A 25,573-nucleotide genomic window follows, 5' to 3' on the forward strand; every position below is an offset into this window, starting at 1 on the left:
AGTTGGGATGTTATGTTGAAGTTGTGTAAGAAAACGGTGAAGCCTAATTTGTGGTCACCTGCCTACAAGAAAGGTATCAATAAGATTGAAAGTGTACAGAGAAAATTTACAAGGCCATTGCTGGGACCGGAGGACCCGAGTTACAAGGAAGGGTTAAATAGGTTCGGATTTTATACCCTGGAACATAGAAAGTTGAGGAGAGTTTTGATAGGGGTATGCATGATTAATGACTTTATACCCTGGAATAGATGGTTGAGGAGAGTTTTGATAGAGGTATACATCATTAATAACTTTATACCCTGGAATAGATGGTTGAGAGGGGTTTGGAGGGCAATGTCCTGGTGTGGGTTGATGGGACTAGGCACAGTAATTGCTCAGCACAGTGAAAATGGGCTGAAGGGCCTGTCTCTGTGCTGTGCTGTTCCATGCTATCATTCTGTGTATGTTCAGCCAGAATCGAATGGTAGAGCAGACTTAATGGGCCAAATGGCCTAATTGTGCTCCAATAGTCCATGGCCTATGATCTTCCATAATTTACTGAGTCTAAGTCATGAAGAAACTCCAGCAGGTAATAAACCAGAACAGATTCGAGACAGCTGACCGAAAACAACAAGGAAGCAGTAATCACAACTGTCAATTGTGAGATTGAAAAAGATATAAATATTGTCATGAGAAAAATAATAACCGTGATCAAAATCAATAAGGAAACAAAAGCTTGAACTTCAGAAGATAAAAGTGAGAAAAATATGGAACTAGAGCAAAGATGAATACATTTGAATTGATAATAACCGCTGGGCGATACGGGAGGGTAGCTGTTTACGGGACACTATTACAGCTTGTGCTGTCAGAGTTCCGAGTTCAATTCTAACGTCATCCGTTAGGAGCTTGTACGTCCTCCCTGTGACTGTGTGGGCTTCCTCGCACTGTCCAGATTAGTATGTTAATTGGCCATTGTAAATTGTTCTGTGGTTACATGAGGAATAAATTGCTGGGTTGCTGCCAGCACAACCCGTAGGCCAGGTACAGGAGTGTATCTCTAAATAAAACTTTAAAAATTAATTTTTAAAGCCGAGATCAGAGTTCATGGTAAGTACAGTATACCTTCATTAAAATTCTGGGCGTAATTTGTTGGCGGCAGAATGTGTGGCCCCCATTTTCTGATGTACATACGATAAATAAATTGAATCAAAAAAATAATGAGGTGGGAATGGTGAACCCTCTGTGATTAATGAGTGTTAAAAGTGTGTGCAAGGTGAAAGGTGTGCACATTATTTGGAAAAGTATACCAAACGTGTATTTTGAATGCAGACGGGAGGGCTATGGTCTGGTGCAGGTCCACGGAATTTGGCAAGTTAATAGTTTGGCATGGGTTAGATGGGCCAAAGGGCCTGTTTCTGTGCTGTCCTGCTCTATGACTCTCTGACACTGTGCAGGAAAGGAATTGAATAAACAAAATACAGTTGGAAAGGTGATGTGGATATGGATTGAAACTATCAAATGCTGTATCAAGAAATAACTACTGTATGTATTCCTTTAATAACTTACTTATTGAACACTTTCATACAGATGATGTAGTTCAATGTGTTTTAGAGTGAGATAAAAGTACAAATGTGAAAATAAAATTAAAAAATTAAAATAAACATAAAAATAAAAGACAAAGTGTTAGTTTAAAGCAAGAAGCTGGTGCTGAAGAGTGTCAACTGAGTCTGCATCCCTTACAGTTTTAGGTATTGAGTTCCACCTGGGTTGTCCATCAATTGTCTTTGGAGGGAGATGGTTTAAGTTGAAGAGACCAGTGGGGGACCTGAGAGCTCGAGCAGGACTGAAAAAACAAAAATGCTTCTGTGATGTACAATACTCCGAACCCAGGCCATCAAGAACTTTAAGAACAGGTAAGAGAACTTTAAAATCATTTCTAAAAGATTCAGGAGCACAAGCAATATCGGAATAATTAAAATGGATAAACAAAAGTTGATTGATAATAAATAGATAACCTGCTTCTTACACACAGATACCATTAGAAAGATACAAACTGAGGAATCTATACAATCATCCCATTTTCTAAGGGTTGCATGTAGGATGGTGACTTTTCTCATTAATATTTACAACTTACAGTAGGTACATCATTTTTACAGAAGCAGAATTACCGATGTATTTCACTTCTACATCCCGAGACAATGCACTGCCTTCACTACAGTGACTGGTATTTCCATAGGTTTTATTTACATTCCAAATTAATTAGGCAGTTGCACAGTGAAGATTTAAATACATTTTAATAATAACAGTAATATTAAATACACCCAATATTTAGAGCCAAAATATCTGAAGTGATAGAGGATACTCTTATTTAACCATTAACAAATTAAACAGGCAAAAGCAAAAGAATTGGATTCGAGATGTTTCTTTCCTACGTTTTCGAATTGTGGAGCCGACTCGATGGGCCAATGGCCTAATTTTGTTCCTATATCATATGGACTTATCAAACAGTGTTTCTGTTGCTCGCTTCCTTCTTGGGCCCAATCCAGTTCCGATACACAAAACAAGAGTTCAGTTTACAGGATTTTTCCCAGAGGATTGTACAATGAATCAGGTAATCGTCTTTCTGGTCTGCGCTCGTGCACACACGCACGTATACATGGTACGTCATTCATCCATTAGGTTCACAGACTCTTCAACGAGTTTACCATCTCCTCGAGTAGATCAATAATCTCTTAACAGTGGTTTAACAATCTTCCTCAGAGTGATGCCAACAGTCTTCCGTGTATTGTTGTCAGTACCACTGCTAATACCCTTAAAACAGACGTGACAATTTTCTTAAAATGGGCTCACCTTCTTTCTTTACATGAGAAAAAATATCTAAATGTAAGCACCATTGACGTGAAACCAGTTACAGCGGTTCTCCTTGCTACTAACAGACTTTGAACTATTTGGAATCATTGGTTGAGTATCTTTCATTGAGTTTGAAAATGCAGATTAAGTCTCATTTCCAGTGCTTTGTCAGGTTGCTGTTCCAATGTCGAGCGTTTGTACCTGCAACCTTGCCCAGTGGCTACAGCTTACACCATTCAAGAGTCAAGATTCAAGGTTGTTTGATGTCATTTCCTGCACGCAAGCATAAAGGAGAATGAAATAGTTGTTACTCCAGATCCAACTCAGCACAAAAAAACCCACAATAAAATAAAGAACACAATAATGGGTTAATATGAAAGGGTTAACATATGGGGAGCGGTTTGATGACTCTGGGCTTGTACTCACTGGAGTTTAGAAGAATGAGGGAGGATCTCATTGAAACCAGCCAATTATTGAAAGGTCTGGATAGATTGGATGTGGAGAGAATGCTTCCTGTAGTGGGGGAGCCTAGGCCTTGAGGACACAGTCGGACTGACAAGCTCCTGCAGCCCGGACCTGGAAAACCTGTCGGTGAAGTGTCGTCCCTACTATCTGCCACGGGAATTCACCTCGGTCATAATGACAGAGTGTAGCCAAGTTTCCATCAAACTCAATATATAAGTTTGCTGATGACACAACAATTGTAGGCCATATCTCGGGTAATGATGAGATTGAGTACAGAGAGGAAATTAAGAACCTGGTGGCATGGTGCGAAGACGATAACCTAACCCTCAACATCAGCAAGAAGAAGGAATTGGTTGTTGACTTCAGAAGGAGTAGCAGACCGCACGACCCAACTTACATCGGTGGTGTGCAAGTGGAACAGGTCAAAAGCTTTAAGTTCCTCGGGGTCAATATCACAAATGACCTGACGTGGTCCAACCAAGCAGAGTTCACTGCCAACAAGGCCCACCAGCGCCTTTACTTCCTGAGAAAACTAAAGAAATTTGGCCTGTCCCCTAAAACCCTCACTAATTTTTATAGATGCACTGTAGAAAGCATTCTTCTAGGGTGCATCACAACCTGGTATGGAAGTTGTCCTGTCCAAGACCGGAAGAAGCTGCAGAAGATCGTGAACACAGCCCAGCACATCACACAAACCAATCTTCCGTCCTTGGACTCACTTTACACGGCACGCTGTTGGAGCAGTGCTGCCAGGATAATCAAGGACACGACCCACTCAGCCAACACACTTTTCATCCCTCTTCCCTCCGGGAGAAGGCTCAGGAGCTTGAAGACTCATATGGCCAGATTTGGGAACAGCTTCCTTCCAACTGTGATAAGACTGCTGAGCGGATCCTGACCCGGATCTGGGCCGTACCCTCCAAATACCCGGACCTGCCTCTCGGTTTTTTTGCACTACCTTACTTTCCATTTTCTATTTTCTATTTATTATTTATAATTTAAATTTTTAATATTTACTAATGTTTACTATTTTTAATATGTTTAATACTTAATATTTGTAATTCAGGGAGCGGGAAGCGCAGAATCAAATATCGCTGTGATGATTGTACGTTCTAGTATCAATTGTTTGGCGACAATAAAGTATAAAGTATACAGTATAAAGAATAGAGGGACGTCCATTTAGACAGAGATGAGGAAACATTTCTTTAGCCAGAGGGTGACGAATCTGTGGAATTCATTGCCACAGATGGCTGTGCAGACCGAGTCATTGGGTATAGCTGAAGGAGAGGATGATAAGTTCTTAATTAGTCTGGGTGTTAATGATCGCAGGGAGAAAACAAGAGAATGGGGTTCAGAGGGATAATAAATCAGACATAATAGAATGAGGAGCAGACTCAATGGTTGAATGGCCTAATTCTGTTCCTAGATATAATATTATTAATTATTAATAAATAACAAGAGCTTCTTACCTCATCTCCTCACATGCCTATCACCTCCCCCAGGTCCCCTTCCGCTTCCCTTTTTCCCACGGTCTTGTCTTCTCTTCTATCAGCTTCCCTCGTCTCCCGCCCTTTACCTTTGCCACCCACCTGCTCTCACCTATCACCTGCCAGCTGTCCTCCTGCCTCTCCCCACACCTTCAGGTTCTGATGCCTTCCCCCTTCCTTTCCAGTCCTGAAGAAGGGTCTTGCCCAGAACATCAACAGTTTATTCATTTCCATAGATGCTGCCTGTCCTGCTGAGTTCCTCCGGAATTTTGTGTGTGTTGCTCTGGATTTCCAGAATCTGCAGAATTTCTTGTATTAATTAAAAACACAATAAATATAAATAGATAAGATAGCATATACATAGATTGATTGTATGTCCATAAAGTGACACTAGGCACAGGAATGTCTGTACATAAGGTGACTGACAGAAAATGATAAAGTAGTGGTGATTGGGGATGTGGAGGGGTGGGTTAGTGGGTGGAGGTGTTGATCAGCCTCACTGCTTGGGGAAAGTAACTGTTTTTGAGTAGGTGGTCCTGGTGTGGATGCTACGTAGCCCCCCCCCGATGGGAGTGGGACACACAGTCCATAAGCAGGGTGGGTGGGATCCTTCATGATGTTACTGGCCCTCTTCCAGAACCTTTCTGTATTTATGTCCTTGATAGTGAGAAGGCTGGTGCTGGTGATGTGTAGGACAGTTCTGAATACCAATTCAATGAATAGTTCTGTCATTAAGAGGAATAGATAGAATGGACAGCCAGCGCCTCCTCCCCAGGGCACCACTGCTCAGCACAAGAGGACATGGCTTTAAGGTAAGGGGTGGGAAGTTCAAGGGGGATATTAGAGGAAGGTTTTTTACTCAGAGAGTGGCTGGTGTGTGGAATGCACTGCCTGAGTCAGTGGGGGAGGCAGATACACTAGTGAAATTTAAGAGACTACTAGACCGGTATATGGAGGAATTTAAGGTGGGGGCTTATATGGGAGGCAGGGTTTGAGGGTCGGCACAACATTGTGGGCCGAAGGGCCTGTACTGTGCTGTACTATTCTATGTTCTATATGCTACAGCAAAAGCAAAACAAAGAGTAGACATAGAATAAGAGAACACTGGTTTATAACGGAACAAAACTGCCCTAGTGAAGAGAGTGATCAGGCAACTTCCAGTAGCTATTGAGTTCTGCTCTGTTATTTACACAGAATAACTAATGGATGTTTCATTGACGTTACAGACTGACGGTGACATTTTCCTATACAACAGTGATTACTAAACTTCAGAAAAAATTATGGCATGAATTGTTTTAGTAAACATCTCCTTTACACGAGCAGTGTGCCAGAGGTCAGTGAGTGTCAGGGAGCAGGAGTGAGTGCCATTGCTATTACAAAGGAAAAAGTGCTAGGCAAACTGAAAGGTCTTAAGGTGGATAAGTCACCTGGGCCAGATGGACTACATCCCAGACTCCCGAGAGAGGTTGCTGAAGAGATAACGGATGCATTGGTCATGATCTTTCAATCTTGGTCTGGAAAATTACAAATGTCTCTCCAAGGGAGGAAGGTAAAAGAAAGGAAATTATAGGCCAATTTGCCTAACCTCAGTGGTTGGGGAAGTGCTGGAGTCTATTATTAAGGATGAGGTTTCAGGTACTTGGAGACTAATGATAAAATAAGTCAAAGTCAACATGATTTCTGTAAAGGGAAATCTTGCCTGACAAATCCCGTTAGAGTTCAGAGCAGTGGGACTTGGGATTCCTTGTACAGGATTTCCTAAAGGTTAACTTGCAGGCTGAGTCGCTGGTAAGGAAGGTAAATGCAATGTTAGTGTTCATTGCAAGAGGAATAGAATATAAAAACAAGGATTAAGTGTTAAGGCTTTATAAAGCACTGTTGAGGCCTCAGTTGTATTGTAAGCGGTTTTGGGCCCTTTATCTAAGAAAGGATGCGCTGTCATTGGAGAGAGTCCAGAGGAGGTTCATAAGAATGATTCTGGGAATGAAAGAGATAACGTATCAGGAGCCTTTGATGGCTCTGGCCCTGTACTTGTTGGAGTTTAGAAGAATGAGGACGATCTCATTGAAACTTATCAAATATTGAAAGGTCCAGATAGATTGGATGTTGAGGGAATGTTTCCTGTAGTGGGGGAATCCAGTACCAGAGAGCAAACCTCAGGATTGAGGGATGTCCATTTAGAAGAGATATGAAGAAAAAATTCTTTCACCAGTGGGTGGTGAATCTGTGGCATTCTTTGCCACAGACAGATGTGGAGGCCACGTTATTGAGTATATTTACAGCAGAGGTTGATAGGTTCTTGATTAGTCAGGGTGGTAGAAGAAGGAGGCGGAACCATGAGGGAGCTGGGGGAGGGGGTAGAGCGAAATAGGGATGGGGAAGGGAGGGGGAGGGAATTACTGGAAGTTGGAGAATTCTATGTTCATACCAAGGGGCTGGAGACTACCTAGACGATATATGAGGTGTTGCTCCTCCAACCTGAGTTTAGCCTCATCGTGGCAGTAGAGGAGGCCATGTATGAATATATATGAATGGGAATGGGAAGCAGAGTTGAAGTGGGTGGCTACTGGGAGATCCTGTCTGTTGTGGCGGATGGAGTGGAGGTGCTCGACGAAGCGGTCCCCCAATCTGCGTCGGGTTTCACCGATGTAGAGGAGGCCGCACTGGGAGCACCAGATGCAATAGATGACCCCAACAGACTGACAAGTGAAGTGTTGCCTCACCTGGAAGGACTGTCTGGGGCCCTGAATGGTTGCAAGAGATGAGGTGTAGGGACAGGTGTAGCACTTACGCTTACAGGGATAAGTGCCGGGTGGGAGATCCGTGGGGAGGGACGTGTGGATCAGGGAGTCACAGAGGGACCGATCCCTGCAGAAAGCAGAGAGGGGTGGAGAGGGAAAGATCTGCTTAGTGGTGGGGTCCTGTTGAAGGTGGCAGAAGTTGCGGAGGATAATGTGCTGGATCCGGAGGCTGGTGGGGTGGTAGGTGAGGACAAGGGGAACTCTGTCCCTGTTGTGGTTGTGGGAGGAGGGGGTGAGGGCCGAAGTGCGGGAAATGGAGGAGATGTGGGTGAGGGCATCATTGATGATGGTAGAAGGGAAACCACGATCGTTAAAGAAAGATGACATTTGAGGTGTCCTGGAATGGAAAGCCTCATCCTCAGAGCAGATGCGGCGGAGACGGAGGAACTGGGAATAGGGAATGGCATTTTTGCATGTGGTGGGGTGGGAAGAGGTATAGTCGAGGTAGTTATGAGAGTCAGTGGGATTGTAGAAGATGTCAGTGGACAGTCTGTCTCCAGAGATGGAGACCGAGAGATCGAAAAAGGGGAGGGAAGTGTCCGAGATAGAGTAAGCGAACTTGAGGGCTGGATGACTACACTGGTGCTGCTTCCTGCACCCATGCTGAGCTCGTCAATTTCATCGATTTTACTTCAAACTTCCACCCAGCCCTCAAATTCACTTATTCTATCTCGGGTACAGAATCTTTATGTTCCTGTTAGGTTAAAAAGAAAGGTTAAAAGTTTGAGAGAGCCATGGTTTTCAAGGGATATTGGAAACTTAGTTTGGAAAAAGAGAGATATCTACAATAAATATAGGCAGCATGGAGTAAATGAGGTGCACGAGGAATATAAAGAATGTAAAAAGAATCTTAAGAAAGAAATTAGAAAAGCTAAATGAAGATTCGAAGTTGTTTTGGCAAGTAAGGTGAAAATAAATCCCAAGGGTTTCTACCATTATATTAATAGCAAAAGGATAGTGAGGGATAAAATTGGTCCCTTAGAGAATCAGAGTGGACAGCTATGTGAGGAGCCAAAAGAGTTGGGGAGATTCTGAATAATTTCTTTTCTTCAGTATTCACTAAGGAGAAGGATATTGAATTGTGTAAGATAAGGGAGACAGATAGGGAAGTTATGGAAACTATGATGATTAAAGAAGAGGAAGTACTGGCGCTTTTAAGGGATATAAAAGTGGATATCTCCGGGTCCTAACAGGATATTCCCTAGGACCTTGACGGAAGTTAGTGTGGAAATAGCAGGGGCTCTGACAGAGATATTTCAAATGTCATTCGAAATAGGGATGGTGCCGGAGGATTGGCGTATTGCTCATGTGATTCCATTGTTTAAAAAGGGTTCTAAGAGTAAACCTAGCAATTATCGGCCTGTGAGTTTGATGTCAGTGGTGGGTAAATTGATGGAAAGTATTCTTAGAGATGGTATATATAATTATCTGGATGGACAGGGTCTGATTAGGAACAGTCAACATGGATTTGTGCGTGGAAGGTCATGTTTGACAAATCTTCCTGAATTTTTTGAAGAGGTACTAGGAAAGTTGACGAGGGTAAAGCAGTGGATGTTGTCTATATGGACTTCAGTAAGGCCTTTGACAAGGTTCCACACAGAAGGTTAGTTAGGAAGGTTCAATCGTTAGGTATTAATATTGAAGTAGTAAAATAGATTCAGCAGTGGCTGGATGGGAGATGCCAGAGAGTAGTGGTGGATAACTGTTTGTTAGATTGGAGGCCGGTGACTAGTTGTGTGCCTCAGGGATCTGTACTGGGTCCAATGTTGTTTGTCATATACATTAACGATCTGGATGATGGGATGGTAAATTGGATTAGTAAGTATGCAGATGATACTAAGGTAGGTGGAGTTGTGTTTCACGAAGTAGGTTTTCAAAGCTTGCAGAGAGATTTAGGCCAGTTAGAAGAGTGGGCTGAAAGATGGCAGATGGTGTTTAATGCTGATAAATGTGAGGTGCTACATTTTGGTAGGACTAATCAAAATAGGACATACATGGTAAATGATAGGGCATTGAAGAATGCAGTAGAATAGAGGGATCTAGCAATAATGGTGCACAGTTCCTTGAAGGTGGAATACCATGTGGATAGGGTGGTGAAGAAAGCTTTTGGTATGCTGACCTTTATAAATCAGAACATTGAGTATAGGAGTTGGGTTGTAATGTTGAACTTGTACAACGCATTGGTAAGGCCAAATTTGGAGTATTGTGTACAGTTCTGATCACCAAATTATAGGAAAGATGTCAACAAAATAGAGAGAGTACAGAGAAGATATACTAGAGTGTTATCTGCGTTTCATCACCTAAGTTACAGAGAAAGGTTGAACAAGTTGGGTCTTTATTCTTTGGAGTGTAGAAGGTTGAGGGGAGACTTGATAGAGGTATTTAAAATTATGAGGGAGATAGATAGAGTTGACGTGATTAGACTTTTTCCACTGAGAGTGGGGGGGATTCAAACGAGGACATGAGTTGAGAGTTAAAGGGCAAAAGTTTAGGGGTAAATTGAAGGGAACTTCTTTACTCAGAGAGTGGTAGCTGTGTGGAACGAGCTTCCAGCAGAAGTGGTTGAGGCAGGTTCGATGTTGTCATTTAAAGTTAAATTGGATAGATATATGGACAGGAAAGGAATGGAGGGTTATGGGCTGAGTGCAGGTTGGTAGGACTAGGTGAGAGTAAGAGTTCGGCACGGACTAGAAGGGCCGAGATGGCCTGTTTCCGTGCCGTAATTGTTATATGGTTATATGGTTAATAAATCAGCCATAATGGAATGGTGGAGCAGCCTTGATGGGCCGAATGGTCTAATTCTATACCTATGTCTTATGTATTTCCACATCCCAAATACATATGGGTCAGGGTTAGTGAGTTGTGTACATGCTATGCTGGCAACACTTGCGGGCTGACCCAGCACAACTTTGGATAGTTGGTCATTGACACAAACGACACATTTCATTCTATGTTTCAATCTTTCGATGAACGTACCTGTCACTAAAGCACCTAACCTTTACATAACTTGAAGTTACTGAGCAGGTGCTTAATCAGGTGGAAGAGGAACAGAGACAAATTTAGTTTCTGGGTGATCAGAGTCCAAAACACAGGCTTTAACACTTTCAGAACCAGAGTCAGGTTTAACCCTAACCCTAATGCATTTTTAAGGAATACATGCTGAAGGCCATACATGAGGCTGCTAACCAGATAAGAACCCATGGGGTTACAGGAAAGATTCAGCATGGATGAAACGGTAGTTAATTGGCAGGAGCAAAGAGTGGGATAAAGGGGGCCTTTTCTGGTTGGCTGCCGATGACTAGTAGTGTCCCATGGGAGTCTGTGTTGGGACTGACTCTTTTTATGTTATATGCCAATGACTTGGATGACAGAATTGATGGCTTTGTGGCCAATTTCACAGATGATACAAAGATAGCTGGAGAGGCAGACAGTGTCAAGGAAACAGGGAATCCGCCGAAGGACTTAGATAGATTGGAAGAATGGGCAAGGAAGTGGCTGATGGAATGCAGTGTTGGGAAATGTATGGCCATGCACTTTCGTAGAAGGAATAAAGGTGTAGACCATTTTCTAAACAGGGCAAAAACTCAAAAATCAGAGACAAAGAGACTTGAGAGTTCTCGTTCAAAGCAGACTCTTTGGGCCAAATTGTCATATTCTGGATATGGACAGTGTTCCAAAGATTAGCTCCTTGGTGGTGTGAGGATGCGAATTCAAACAGAGCATGATGCAGCACGGACTGAAGAAATACCAGAGTTTGCTGGCACTGTTGGACTGGAGCACAGTCACAATGGTTGAGTATTCAAGTTACACAATGGCAGCTGGGAAACAATTTCAAGTATTTAAATAAATGAGGTGATGTGTGACGGGCCATGGTGTGAAACCGAGGAAAGGATCTGCATCCATCACTACAGACCCTCACCATCTGTGACATGCCTTTTCATTATGACCATTGGGGAATACCCTGACTCAGTATTTCAGGAACAGCTTCTTCCACTCCACCATCATATGTCTGAATGGTCCACACAATCGATGAACCGCTCTATTCAACTTCTTTTGCATTATTTCTTTATTTTTGTAAACTATAATTTGCTTGGACCAGGCCCTCATGTTGTGGTGTTGCCTGTTGTAGCTGCCCAGGAGAGCTGGGCGTCTGTGCAGGTTTGAGAGTTGGCCCCTCCTGTTGGTGCTACCCTCCAGTGTTTGCTCGGCACTGCCTTCCTGTGTTTGCTCGGCACTGCCTTCCTGTGTTTGCTCGGCACTGCTCTCCAGGGTTTGCTCGGCACTGCTCTCCAGTGTTTGCTCGGCACTGCCTTCCTGTGTTTGCTCGGCACTGCTCTCCAGTGTTTGCTCGGCACTGCTCTCCAGTGTTTGTTCGGCACCGCCTTCCTGTGTTTGCTCGGCACCGCCTTCCTGTGTTTGCTCGGTACCGCCTTCCTGTGTTTGCTCGGTACTGCCTTCCTGTGTTTGCTCGGCACTGCCTTCCTGTGTTTGCTCGGCACTGCTCTCCAGTGTTTGCTCGGCACTGCCTTCCTGTGTTTGCTCGGTACTGCCCTCCTGTGTTTGCTCGGCACTGCCCTCCTGTGTTTGCTCGGTACTGCCTTCCTGTGTTTGCTTGGCACTGCCTTCCTGTGTTTGCTCGGCACTGCCCTCCTGTGTTTGCTCGGCACTGCTCTCCAGTGTTTGCTCGGCACTGCCCTCCTGTGTTTGCTCGGCACTGCTCTCCAGTGTTTGCTCGGCACTGCTCTCCAGTGTTTGCTCGGCACTGCCCTCCTGTGTTTGCTCGGCACTGCTCTCCAGTGTTTGCTCGGCACTGCCCTCCTGTGTTTGCTCAGTACTGCTCTCCTGTGTTTGCTCGGTACTGCCTTCCTGTGTTTGCTCGGTACTGCCCTCCTGTGTTTGCTCGGTACTGCCCTCCAGTGTTTGCTCAGTACCGCTCTCCGGTGTTTGCTCGGTACTGCCCTCCAGTGTTTGCTTAGTGGAAGACCAGCTGCATCAGACCAATATTCCATGCATAATTAATTGACACACCATAACACTCAGGGACTTGGGCTCTCTCTATATATATCATGTGCGTTGAATGACAATTAAACAAACTTATTTTTATGTCTTTGCACGGAACAGCTGCTGCAAAACAACAAATTTCATGTCAGTGATCATAAAGCTGACTCTGATTCTGCCTTTGAGCATCACTGTGGGTGCGGTTACACAGAAACATAAAAAACCTACAGCACAATACAGGCCCTTGGGCCCACAAAGCTGTGCCGAACATGTCCCTATCTTAGAAATTACTAGGGTTACCTATAGCCCTCTATTTTTCTAAGCTCCATGTATCTATCCAAAAGTCTCTTAAAAGACTTTGTCGTATCCACCTCCACCACCATTGCCAGCAGCCCATTCCACGCACTCACCACTCTCTGAGTAAAAAACTTACCCCTGACATCTCCTCTGTACCTACTCCCCAGCACCTTAAACCTGTGTCCTCTTGTGGCAACCATTTCAGCCATGGGAAAAGGCCTCTGACTATCCACACGATCAATGCCTCTCATCATCTTATACACCTCTATCAGGTCACCTCTCATCCTCCGTCGCTCCAAGGAGAAAAGGCCAAGTTCACTCAACCTATTCTCATAAGGCATGCTCCCCAATCCAGGCAACATCCTTGTAAATCTCCTCTGCACCCTTTCTATGGCTTCCACATCCTTCCTGTAGTGAGGCGACCAGAACTGAGCACAGTGCTCCAAGTGGGGTCTGACTAGGGTCCGATACAGCTGCAACTTTACCTCTTGGCTCCTAAATTTAATTCCACAATTGATGAAGGCCAATACACCGTACGCCTTCTTAACCACAGAGTTAACCTGCACAGCTGCTTTGAGTGTCCTATGGACTCGGACCCCAAGATCCCTCTGATTCTCCACACTGCCAAGAGTCTTAACATTAATGCTATATTCTGCCATCATATTTGACCTACCAAAATGAACCCCCTCACACTTACCTGGGTTGAACTCCATCTGCCACTTCTCAGCCCAGTTTTGCATCCTATCAATGTCCAGCTGTAACCTCTGACAGCCTCCACACTATTCACAACACCCCCAACCTTTGTGTCATCAGCAATCTTACTAACCCATCCCTCTACTTCCTCATCCAGGTTATTTATAAAAATCACAAAGAGTAAGGGTCCCAGAACAGATCCCTGAGGCACACCACTGGTGACTGATCTCCATGCAGAATATGACCCGTCTACAACCACTCTTTGCCTTCTGTGGGCAAGCCAGTTCTGGATCTACAAAGCAATGTCCCCTTGGATCCCATGCCTCTTTACTTTCTCAATAAGCCTTGCATGGCGTACCTTATCAAGTGCCTTGCTGAAATCCATATACACTACATCTACTGCTCTTCCTTCATCAATGTGTTTAGTCACATCCTCAAAAAATTCAATCAGGCTTGTAAGGCACAACCTGCCCTTGACAAAGCCATGCTGACTACTCCTAATCATATTGTGTCTCTCCAAATGTTCATAAATCCTACCTCTCAGGATCTTCTCCATCAACTTACCAACCACTGAGGTAAGACTCACTGGTCTATAATTTCCTGGGCTATTTCTACTCTCTTTCTTGAATAAAGGAACAACATTCGCAACCCCTTCTATCCTCCGGAACCTCTCCCGTCCCCGTTGATGATGCAAAAATCATCGTCAGAGTCTCAGCAATCTCCTCCCTCGCCTCCCACAGTAGCCTGGGGTATATCTCATCCGGTCCTGGCGACTTATCCAACTTGATGCTTTCCAAAAGCTCCAGCACATCCTCTTTCTTAATATCTACATGCTCAAGCTTTTCAGTCTGCTGCAAGTCATCACTACAATCACCAAAAAACAGGAATTCTGCAGATGCTGGAAATTCAAGCAACACATATCAAAGTTGCTGGTGAACGCAGCAGGCCAGGCAGCATCTATAGGAAGAGGCGCAGTCGACGTTTCAGGCCGAGACCCTTCGTCAGGAAGTCCAGCAACTTTCGTTCACCAGCAACTTTGATGTGTGTTACTACAATCACCAAGATCCTTTTCCATAGTGAATACTGAAGTAAAGTATTCATTAAGTACCTCTGCTATTTCCTCTGGTTCCATACACACATTCCCACTGTCACACTTGATAGGTCCTACTCTTTCACGTCTTATCCTCTTCCTCTTCACATACTTATAGAATGCCTTGGGGTTTTCTTTAATCCTGTTCGCCAAGGCCTTCTCATGGCCCCTTCTGGCTCTCCTAATTTCCTTCTTAAGCTCCTTCCTTTTAGCCTTATAATCTTCTAGAGCTCTAACATTACCTAGCTCTCTGAACCTTTTGTAACCTTTTCTTTTCTTCTTGACTAGATTTATTACAGCCTTTGCACACCACGGTTCCTGTACCCTCCCATAACTTCCCTGTCTCATTGGAACGTACCTATACAGAACTCCACACAAATATCCCCTGAATATTTGCCATATTTCTTCCGTACTTTTCCCTGAGAACATCTGTTTCCAATTTAAGCCTCCAGTTTCCTGCCTGATAACCTCATCATTCACCTTGCTCCAATTAAATGCTTTTCTAACTTGTCTGTTCCTATCTCTCTCCAGTGCAATTGTAAAGGAGATAGAATTATGATCACTATCTCCAAAATGCTCTCCCACTGAGAGATATGACACCTGACCACTGAGAGATATGACACCTGACCAGGTTCATTTCCAAATACCAAATCAAGTACAGCCTCTCCTCTTGTAGGCTTATCTACATATTGTGTCAAGAAATCTTCCTGAACAAACTCTACCCCATTTAAACCCCTTGCCCTAGGGAGATGCCACTTGATATTTTGGGAAATTAAAATCTCCCATCACGACAACTCTGTTATTATTACACCTTTCCAGGATCTGTTTCCCTAACTGCTCCTCGATATCCCTGTTATTATTGGGTGGTCTATAAAAAACACCCAGTAGAGTTATTGACCCCTTCCTGTTCCCAACCTCCACCCACAGAGACTCTGTAGACAACCCCTCCATGACGTCCACCTTTTCTGCAGCCATGACACTATCTCTGATCAACAGTGCCACGCCCTCACCTCTTTTGCCTCCCTCCCTGTCCTTTCTGAAACATCTAAAGCCCGGCCCTTGAGTTTTTGTTTTGTCACCACTACTGGGTCAATGGTGATACTGACCCATCCTCTCCCACTGGTGACCCAAATACATCCACCACACTGCACGTCAATGGCAACATCTCCGTCTCCGTGACAACTGACTTGGCTCACAATGAAAGCGGGTTTCCTGTGGCATGTTACCGTAGCGATTAGCCCAACGCATTACAGTGCCAGCCACTTGGGTTCAATTCTCAGTGCTGCCTGTAAGGAGTTTGTACATTCTCCCTGTGTCAGTGTGAAGTTCCTCCAGGTGCTCTGGTTTCCTTCCACAGTCCAAAGGCACACGGACTAGGGTTTGGAAATTGTGGACATGCCACTGCAGAAGAATGGTGAGCTTGCAGGCTGTCCTTGCACTGTATTGGTTGTTGACACAAAACAACAAGTTTCGCTGTTCGTTTCGATGCGTATGTAACAAGTAATTCCAATTGCTTTAAAGATTCTCTTTAAAATGATAAAAAATGAGGGAAGTGCATATTGAAGGAATCATTGGGTCTGAATGTATTAGTGTGTTAGTATAGGCTTCATTGTGGCCGAGGGATCCCTCACTTTGGGATCCCTCAGTTTGAGTGCTGCCAATGCCCCAACCCTCCGACAGTTAAAGATAACTGCCGTGGCAACGATTCTCGGTAAAATCTCATCCTCTCATTCTGTACTGACCTGAAACTTCTCTCCAGTTCATTGGATCATTTAACTTTTATTCATCTGCGTGCCGAGCCTCTCCTTCCTCATCAGTGTTGCTGCGTAGGGAATCTGGAAGACGGGGAAAGAGAGGGAATGAGTGAGACATAAAATGAGGAAATTGGTGACACTTAGAGCGAATTGTGGGCTAATTTGGAGCGTTGTGTGCAGTTCATGTCACCTACCTACTGGAATGATGTCAATAACCCCATAAGACCATAAGATATAGGAGTAGAATTAGGCCATTGACCCATCGAGTCTGCTCCGCCATTTAATCATGGCTGATCCCTTTTCCTCCCTCCTCAGCCCCACTTCCCAGAGGATAAAATGCAGGAGCAGTTCGTGGCAGTGTAAAAGAGCTTTGACCAGTGGCCAGGGTTGATTAGTAAGAGCAAATTAAAGGAAGGTAGGGGAAGGAGCAGCGGTCATCGTCACGATTGGACATAGAGTGGTGACCTTAAGGCTTTAGCTGTTCGAGGTACCAGTGAGGAGAGGCTTCACTCGGAGAAAGCAAAGGAAAGAAAAGCTCAAATTTCCAGGCAGGATAGTGCAACGCTCCTCCTGTGACAATGAACACGCAGAGAGACCTCTAGCGTCCCTGATGACTACAACTGTGAGAAGTGGATCCAAATGCAGCTCCTAACAAACCACATTAAGGAGCTGGAGCTGGAAACGGGTGAACACGAGATCATTCGGGTGGCTAAACGGGTGATAGATACGACATACAGAAAAAACAAACAAGAGAAAATCTGCAGAAGCTGGAAATCCAAAGCAACATACAAAATGCTGGAGGAACTCAGCAGGCCAGGCAGCATCTATGGAAAAGAGTACAGTTGACATTTTGGGCCAAGACCCTTCAGCAGGAGCTAGCCAATAATATTAAAAAGGATACCAAATGTTTCTTCAGATACATTAAGTGTAAGTGAGAGGTGAGAGTGGATATTAGACCGCTGGAAAATGATGCTAGAGAGGTATACTTTATACTTTATTGTCGCCAAACAATTGATACTAGAATGTACAATCATCACAGCGATATTTGATTCTGCGCTGGATTACAAATATTAAATATTAAAAATAGTAAAAATTAGTAAATATTAAAAATTTAAATTACAAATCATAAATAGAAAAATGGAAAGTAAGGTAGTGCAAAAAAACCGAGAGGCAGGTCCGGATATTTGGAGGGTACGGCCCAGATCCGGGTCAGGATCCGTTCAGCAGTCTTATCACAGTTGGAAAGAAGTTGTTCCCAAATCTGGCCGTACGAGTCTTCAAGCTCCTGAGGCTTCTCCCGGAGGGAAGAGGGACAAAGAGTCTGTTGGCTGGGTGGGTCGTGCCCTTAATTATCCTGGCAGCACTGCTCCGACAGCGTGCGGTGTAAAGTGAGTCCATGGACGGAAGATTGGTTTGTGTGATGTGCTGCGCCGTGTTCACGATCTTCTGCAGCTTCTTCCGGTCTGGGACAGGACAACTTCCATACCAGGTTGTGATGCACCCTAGAAGAATGCTTTCTACGATGCATCTATAAAAATTAGTGAGGGTTTTAGGAGACAGGGGTCTCGGCCTGAAACGTCGACTGCACCTCTTCCTAGAGATGCTGCCTGGCCTGCTGCGTTCACCAGCAACTTTGATGTGTGTTGCCAAAATTTTTTAGTTTTCTCAGGAAGTAAAGGCACTGGTGGGCCTTCTTGGCAGTGAACTCTGCTTGGCTGGACCAAGTCAGGTCATTTGTGATATTGACCCCAAGGAACTTAGAGCTTTTGACCTGTTCCACTTGTGCACCACCGATGTAAATTGGGTCGTGCAGTCTGCTACTCCTTCTGAAGTCCACAACCAATTCCTTCATCTTGCTGACGTTGAGGGATAGGTTATTGTCTTCACACCATGCCACCAGGTTCTTAATTTCCTCTCTGTACTCAAACTCATCATTACCCGAGATACAGCCTACAATTGTTGTGTCATCAGCAAACTTATATATTGAGTTTGATGGAAACTTGGCTATACAATCATGAGTGTACAGTGAGTACAGTAGGGGGCTGAGTACACAGCCTTGTGGGGCACCAGTGCTCAGAGTGATTGTAGAGCAGAGCTTATCCCCTATTTTTACAGCCTGGGTCCTCTCTGTGAGGAAGTTGAAGATCCAGCTGCAGATCTGAGTGCTAAGGCCCAGGTTCCGGAGCTTAGGAATCAGTTTATTTGGAATGATGGTATTAAAGGCAGAGCTGTAGTCAATGAAAAGGAGCCTTACGTATGCGTCTTTATTCTCCAGGTGTTCTAAGGAGGAATGTAGGGCCAGAGAGATGGCATCTGCCATTGACCTGTTGCTCCGGTAGGCGAATTGCAAAGCATCGAGGTTGACCGGTAGGCTGTGGCTGATGTGTGCCATAACCAATCTCTCAAAGCACTTCATAGCAATTGATGTCAGAACCACAGGTCGATAGTCATTCAGGCATGCCACCTTGCTCTTCTTCGGCACTGGGATTATCGTTGCCTTCTTAAAACACGAGGGAATCTTACACTGAAGCAAGGAGCAGTTGAAGATGTCAGCAAACACTCCAGCTAGCTCGCTTGCACAGGCCCGGAGAACCCGTCCCGGGACGCCATCTGGGCCTGTCGCCTTCCTTGGATTTATCTTCAGGAAGACCCTTCTAACGTCCTCCTCGGTGATGATGAATCTCGATGCCACCAGGTCCGGTTCATCCTAGAGGGAGCGGGACGCTCCTCTTCTGTTCCAATCTTGCGTAGAATACGTTAAGTTCATCAGGAAGAGAAGCGCCACAGTTATTGATATTCCCAGCCTTTCCTTTGCGCCCTGTGACCTCATTTAGACCCTGCCATAGTCTACTGGCATCCCTCTGGTTAGCCTGGGCTTCCAACTTGGCTCGTTATTGCCTCTTGGCGCCCTTAATGATTTTTCGGAGTTCATGCCAGGATTCCGTGTAGCGACTGGTATCCCCGGACCTAAAAGCCACAGCTCTAGCCTTTAAAAGGGACTTGACCTCATAATTCATCCAAGGTTTCCGGTTAGGGAATACCCGGATCGTCTTGTGAGACACACAGTCCTCCGTGCATTTCCAGATAAAGTCCGTGACAGCTGAGGCATACTCAGCGAGGTTAGCTGCTGAGTCCTTGAATACTAACCAGTCCACCGATTCAAAGCAGTCATGGAGGACCTCATCCGTTTCCTCCGGATGAGTAATGGGGGACATCACTGTGGAATTAACTAGCAGCATGTGGAAGTTCCAGGTGTCAGGGGTCATGAAGTGTGCGAAGTTACCATAACTAGAGAGAAGTTCTTGGGAAGCTGAAAGGTCTGAAGGTGGATAAGTCACCTGGACCAGATGGTGCACACAAAAGAGATCTGAAAGAGGTGGCTGAAGAGATTGTTGAATCATTAATAATAATCTGATAAAATCTCCTGATTTAAAAATAGTAAAAATTAGTAAATATTAAAAGGTGTGACTGCGAGTGAAATGGGTAGTGGGATCCAAGAGACAGTGCTGGAGGAGCCTCAGCGAGCCTAACTGGGGCACTGTAGTTCAGGGAGCCATTCAAAAGGGAGGAAGAAGGGAAATGTAGTGGTAATTGGGGATAGTATAGTCAGGGGAATAGACAGAGTTCTCTGTCGTGAGAATAGAGCGTCGTGAAGGCTGTGTTGCCTGCCTGGTGCCTGGGTTCAGGACATCTTATCTGACCTGCAGAGAAATTTTCAGTGGGAGGGGTAAGATCCAGTTGTCGTGGTCCATGTGGGTACCAACAACATAGGTAGAACAAGGAAAGAGGTTCTGCTGAGGGAATTTGAGCAGCTGGGGACTAAATTAGAAAGCAGAAACAAAAAGGCAGTAATCTCTGGATTCATGGGAAACTGGCACCAGTATTGGGGAAGGAGGGAGCTGTACCATTGGGACGGGCTCCACCTGAACCGTGATGGGACCTGGATCTGAGTGAACTGCATAACTAGGGCTGTGGATAGGACTTTAAACTAAATAGTAGGGGGCTGGGTTCAACAGATTGGAGAAGTGTGGATAAAGATAAAGAAACAACAAAAGATAAAAAAGAGAAAAGTAAGAGTGGTGCGAAGAAAAGTCACGTGCAAAAGAATAAAAGATTACAAGATTTTAAAAGCACAATGTGTGTAAGGGCACTTTATTTGCCCGTAGTATTCGAAACAAGGTCAGTGAACTTGTGGCACAAATCACTGTAAAGAGGTATGATTTAGTGGTCATTACAGAAACATGGTTGCAGGGTAGAGATGATTGGAAATTAAATATCCAAGGATATCAGGTAATACTGAAGGATAGGCAGGAAGGTAAGGGAGGTGGGGTAGCGCTCTTAATTAAAGATGAGATCAGGGTGATAGTGAGAGACGATGTAAGATCCAAGGAGCAGAATTCTGAATCCATCTGGGTAGAGATTAGGAATAGTAAAGGGAAAAAAAATCACTGGTGGGAGTTGTCTATCGGCCACTGAATAATAACATTACAGGGACACAAGCAATAGACAGAGAAATAGCTGAGGCATGTAAGAGTGGAACAGCAGTTATCATGGGGGACTTTAACTTGCACGTAGATTGGGTGAATCAAGTTGGTCGAGGCAGTCTTGAGGAGGACTTCATAGAAGGCATCCATGATGGCTTTCCTGAACAGCATGTTACTGAACCTACAATCTTAGATCTGGTCCTGTGAAATGAGGCAGGTAAAATTAGTGATCTTGTAGTTAGGGATCCTCTTGGAAAGAGTGATCAAAATATGATTGAATTTCTCTTACAAATGGAGGGTGCAATAGTTCAATCTAAAACAAGTGTATTATGCCTAAACAATGGAGACTACAATTGGATGAGGGAGGATTTGGCTAGTGTAGACTAGGAACACAGGCTATATGGTGGGACAGTTGAGGAACAGTGGAAGGCTTTCAAAGAGATTTTTCAACAAAAGTATATTCCATTTAAAAGCAAGGACAGTAAGGGTGGGGAGAGACAGCCTTGGATAACTAAGGAAATAAAAGAACTAAAAGCTCATGCATAAAAAATCACCAACAGCAGTGGGGAAATGAAGATTGGGGAAACTTTAAAAAGCAACCAAGTACCACTAAGCATGCAATAAAGAAAGGGAAGCTAGATTATGAAAATAAGCTAGCACAAAATATAAAAAATGGAAGTGGAAAAGGGTGGATAAAGTGAATGTAGGTCTCTTGGAGGATGAGGGGGGGATTGATATTGAGTAATGAGGAAATAACTGAGGCTTTGAATGACTATTTTGTGTCAGTCTTCACGGTGGAGCACACATCTAAGATGACGAAGAGAGATATTATGGATGCGGTGGGAGGTGAGGACCTCGATACAATAGCTATCACTAAAGAGATAGTGCTGAGCAAACTTATGGGCCTGAAGATAGATAAGTCCCCTGGTCCTGATGGAATGTATCCCAGGGTACTGAGAGAAACGGCAGAAGTTATAGGAGAGGCTTTGGTGACAATTTACCAAAATTCTCTGGATTCTGGACAGGTCCCAGCAGATTGGAAGACGGTGAATGTCACGCCACTGTTCAAAAAGGGATGTAGGTAAAAGACAGGTAACTATAGGCCAGTTAGTTTAACACCTGTATTTGGGAAATACTTGAAGCAATCCTTAATAATTTCTTTTTTATTTGTTATTATTGTTTCTTTTTTTATTTTGTTTGTATTTGCACAGATTGTTGTCTTTTGCACACTGGTTGTTTATCTGTCCAGTTGGGTGCAGTCTTTCATTGACTTTATTCTGGTTCTTGGATTTACTGTGAACGCCCGCAAGAAAATGAATCTTGGGGCACGTGGTAACATATATGTACTTTGATACTAAATTTACTTTGAACTTGGAACTTTGAGGTAGGCACGTGGGTGATAGAAAAATGGAGGGCTATGTGGGAGGGAAGGGTTAGATTGATCTTAGCGTAGGTGGAAGGATTGTTACAACTTTGGGCTGTGCTGTAGTGATCTATGTAAACAAGTTATGATGGTGGTGCCTAATTTGGTTCCCCGGTGATGGAGTCATTCTGAAGAATTGTCACTGCTGTAATGTGGGCGGTCACCGAGTCTGTAGGGTATGTGATTTTGAGGTGAAAAACAGATGAAACTGATCTGAATCTTTCCCATCCATCACCTCCCAGCAGCTGGTAAGTACCTCACTGCCAAAGTCAAAGTCAAGTTTATTATCAGATGCACAAATACACGTGTGCGCAAGTGTAATGAAAACCCTCCTTGCCGCAGTGTCACTGGCACATCTCAAAGTATATTTATTGTCAAAGTACGTATATGTCACCGTATACAACCATATATATCTATACCTCATTGCATTCCACAGTTTTTACTGTATTGCAATGTACTGCTGCCACAAAACAAATTTCATGACACGCAGAATGCCAGTGATACTAAACCCGATTCTGATTCTGAAATACAATAGAATTTATGAAAAACTACGCTTATACAAAGGCTAACAGACAACCAATGTACAGAGGACAAATTGTACACATAAAAAAATACATTAATAATGTCAAGTACACAATGTTCATAGAAAAATTATGAATTACACATAAAATATCCACGTTTTCACGTGGAAGAACACAATCAGAGCATCCACTGCAGTATAAGGTGGTCAGATTGTTCCTGCGCGGGGGAGTAATTAGAGTTAAGCAGGTGGGGTCAGGGGTCATAAACATTTCCCCACTCTGGCCTCTAACCTCTTCTCTTTCCTCACCTGTCTGTCACCTCCCCCTGGTGTCCCCTCCTCCTTCCCTTTCTCCCATGGCTCACTCTCCTCTCCGATCAGATTCTTTCCTCTCCAGCCCTTTACCTTTCCCACCTATCACCCCCCAGATTCTTACCTCAAACCTTTCCCCCACCCAGCTGGCTTCACCTATCACCTGCCAGCTTGTCCTCTTCCCCCTTCCCCTACCTGCTTATTTTGACATCTTCCCTCTTCCTGTCCAGTCCTGATGAAGGGCGTCAGCCCGAAACATTGACGCTTTCTTTCTCTCCACCGATGCTGCCTGACCTGCTGAGTTCCTCCAGCATCTGGTGTTTGTCGCTCTGGATGAAGAGTCAGATGGGCGAACGGATACAAACAACTAATACAACGATATCCTGTGCACCTCCCTCCAGGAAACAAAATCTGGCAGATGGGCAGGTGGCCAGATTTTTTAAAAAGGTGGGGTTTCCGTACATGTTTTATCCATGGCTGCAAACATTCAATTCACGTTAATTACTCTTTAATAAAATCTGTGAACATAGAACATCGAAGTACAGCACAGGACTACGCCCTTCGGCTCACAATGTCGTGCTAAACCATTCAAATTTGTAATCAAATGGCTAACTAAACTAATCTTTTCTGGCCACACAATATCCATAACCGTGCTTTTCCCTCATATTCATCTGCCTATCTAAACATCTCATTAAAGTCTCTAATGTATCTGCCACTACCAGCACCCCAGGCAGCCACCACTCTCTGTGTGAAAACCTATCCCTCACATCTCCAGTGAAGTAACCATCATTACCGCAGTGGTGTTTAGGCCGGGACCCAAGCTACTTCCAAGGCTGTACGGTGAAACTCGGGTGTACCAATAATAAAGAGATTGGCACTTCACGGGAAACGTTGAAAGGGCTGTGAGATCTCTTGTGTCCTAATGAACTTCCACATCTGAACCCAGTAAGAATTAACTGGACTCCCAGTCTGGCTGTGTGAAAATTGGGACGCTTCTCAAAGTTCAAAGTAAATTTATTATCCAGCTACATATGAGATTCATTTTCTTGCAGGCCTTTACAGAAAAAAGAGGAACACAAGGAATAGAGCTTATGAAAAACTGCATAAATAGACAAAGCCTGAAGCATTGTTGAGGATCCCTACCACCCACCCCACAATCTCTCTGACCCACTACCATCAGGAAGGAGGTACAGGAGCATCAGGATTGGGACTGTCAGACTGGGTAACAGCTTCTTCCCTCAGGCTGTGAGACTAATGTATACTTTGTCACTACAGAGAGCTGTTCACTCTTTACTTGTGCTGTGTGCTACATACATTTTGAATTATATTTTATTAATTTACTTATGGTAATATTTTGGTTTAAGTCTGTGTGTGATACATGTTTTGTGGGTGCACTGTGGTCCAGAGGAACATTGTTTCGTTTGGTTGGATATGTGTACAGTCAAATGACAATAAACTTGAATCTGAATTTAAAGACTGACAAACATATGTGGAAAATAAGGAAAACTGTGCAAATAATAAACAACACTGAGAACTTGAGTTGTCAAGTCCTTGGAAGTGAGTCTGTAGTTTGTGGAATGAGATCAGTGTTGAGTTAGTGAGGTTGAGAAAGTGAGTCTGTAGTTTGTGGGATGAGCTCAGTGTTGAGTGAGTGAGGTTTTCCACACTGGTTTATTTATTTCTTTGGAGAGACAGCAGGGAACAGGCCTTTCTGGTCCAATGAGCCACACGATCCACCAATCTCCGGATTTAAACCTCGCCCAATCTTAGCACAATGCACAATGACCAATTAACCTGCTAACTGGTACGTCTTTGGACTGTGGGAGGGAACTGGAGCACCCGGAGAAAACCCTCGTATTCCACGGGGAGGATGTACAGACTCATTACAGAGGACTTTGGGATTGAACTCTGAACACCAATGCCCTGAGCTGCAATAGTGTCACAACAAGTTGTAACAGCATTACACAACAAATTAGAAGGAAATGGTTTTAATTCCACTGTCCTGACAATCAACACTGATGTGTACAACAAGCTAAAAGGAACACAAATGAACTCACTAACATAACACATTTGAAAAGCCATAACACCAGAAGGAATAGGAGCAGAATTAGGCCATTCAGCCCATCGACTTTGCTCTACCATTTCATCATGGCTGATCCATTTCCCTCTCACCCCAATCTGCCATCTTCTACCCATATCCCTTCATGCCCTGACTAATCAAGAATCTATCAACCTCTGCCTTAAATATACCCAATGAATTGACCTCCACAGCTGCCTGTGGCAATGAATTCCAAAGATTCACTCCCCTCCTCATCTGTGTTGTCTGAGGCTGTGCTCTCTGGTCTTAGACTCTCCCACTACAGGGAACATCCTCTCCACATCCATTCTATCGAGGCCTTTCAACATTCAATAGATTTCAA

At 44.1% G+C, this 25,573-nt stretch overlaps 1 protein-coding gene across 1 annotated transcript in view; it reads right to left on the reverse strand.

Annotated features, from left to right (window-relative positions):
- Positions 1 to 3,003: 3,003 nt before the first annotated feature.
- skor2 (SKI family transcriptional corepressor 2) overlaps positions 3,004 to 25,573 on the reverse strand; it is a 48,833-nt gene continuing 26,263 nt past the window's right edge. Inside the window, exons 8-9 of the mRNA XM_063042033.1 lie at positions 16,403 to 16,495; positions 3,004 to 3,102 (exon numbers count right to left, since the gene is read on the reverse strand). Coding sequence (XP_062898103.1) covers positions 16,433 to 16,495 — 63 coding nt within the window. The 3' untranslated portion in view covers positions 3,004 to 3,102; positions 16,403 to 16,432. The remainder of the gene's footprint in view (positions 3,103 to 16,402; positions 16,496 to 25,573) is intronic.

This window comes from Mobula hypostoma, chromosome 3, assembly GCF_963921235.1.
Source record: "Mobula hypostoma chromosome 3, sMobHyp1.1, whole genome shotgun sequence".
Lineage (NCBI taxonomy): Eukaryota > Metazoa > Chordata > Chondrichthyes > Myliobatiformes > Myliobatidae > Mobula > Mobula hypostoma.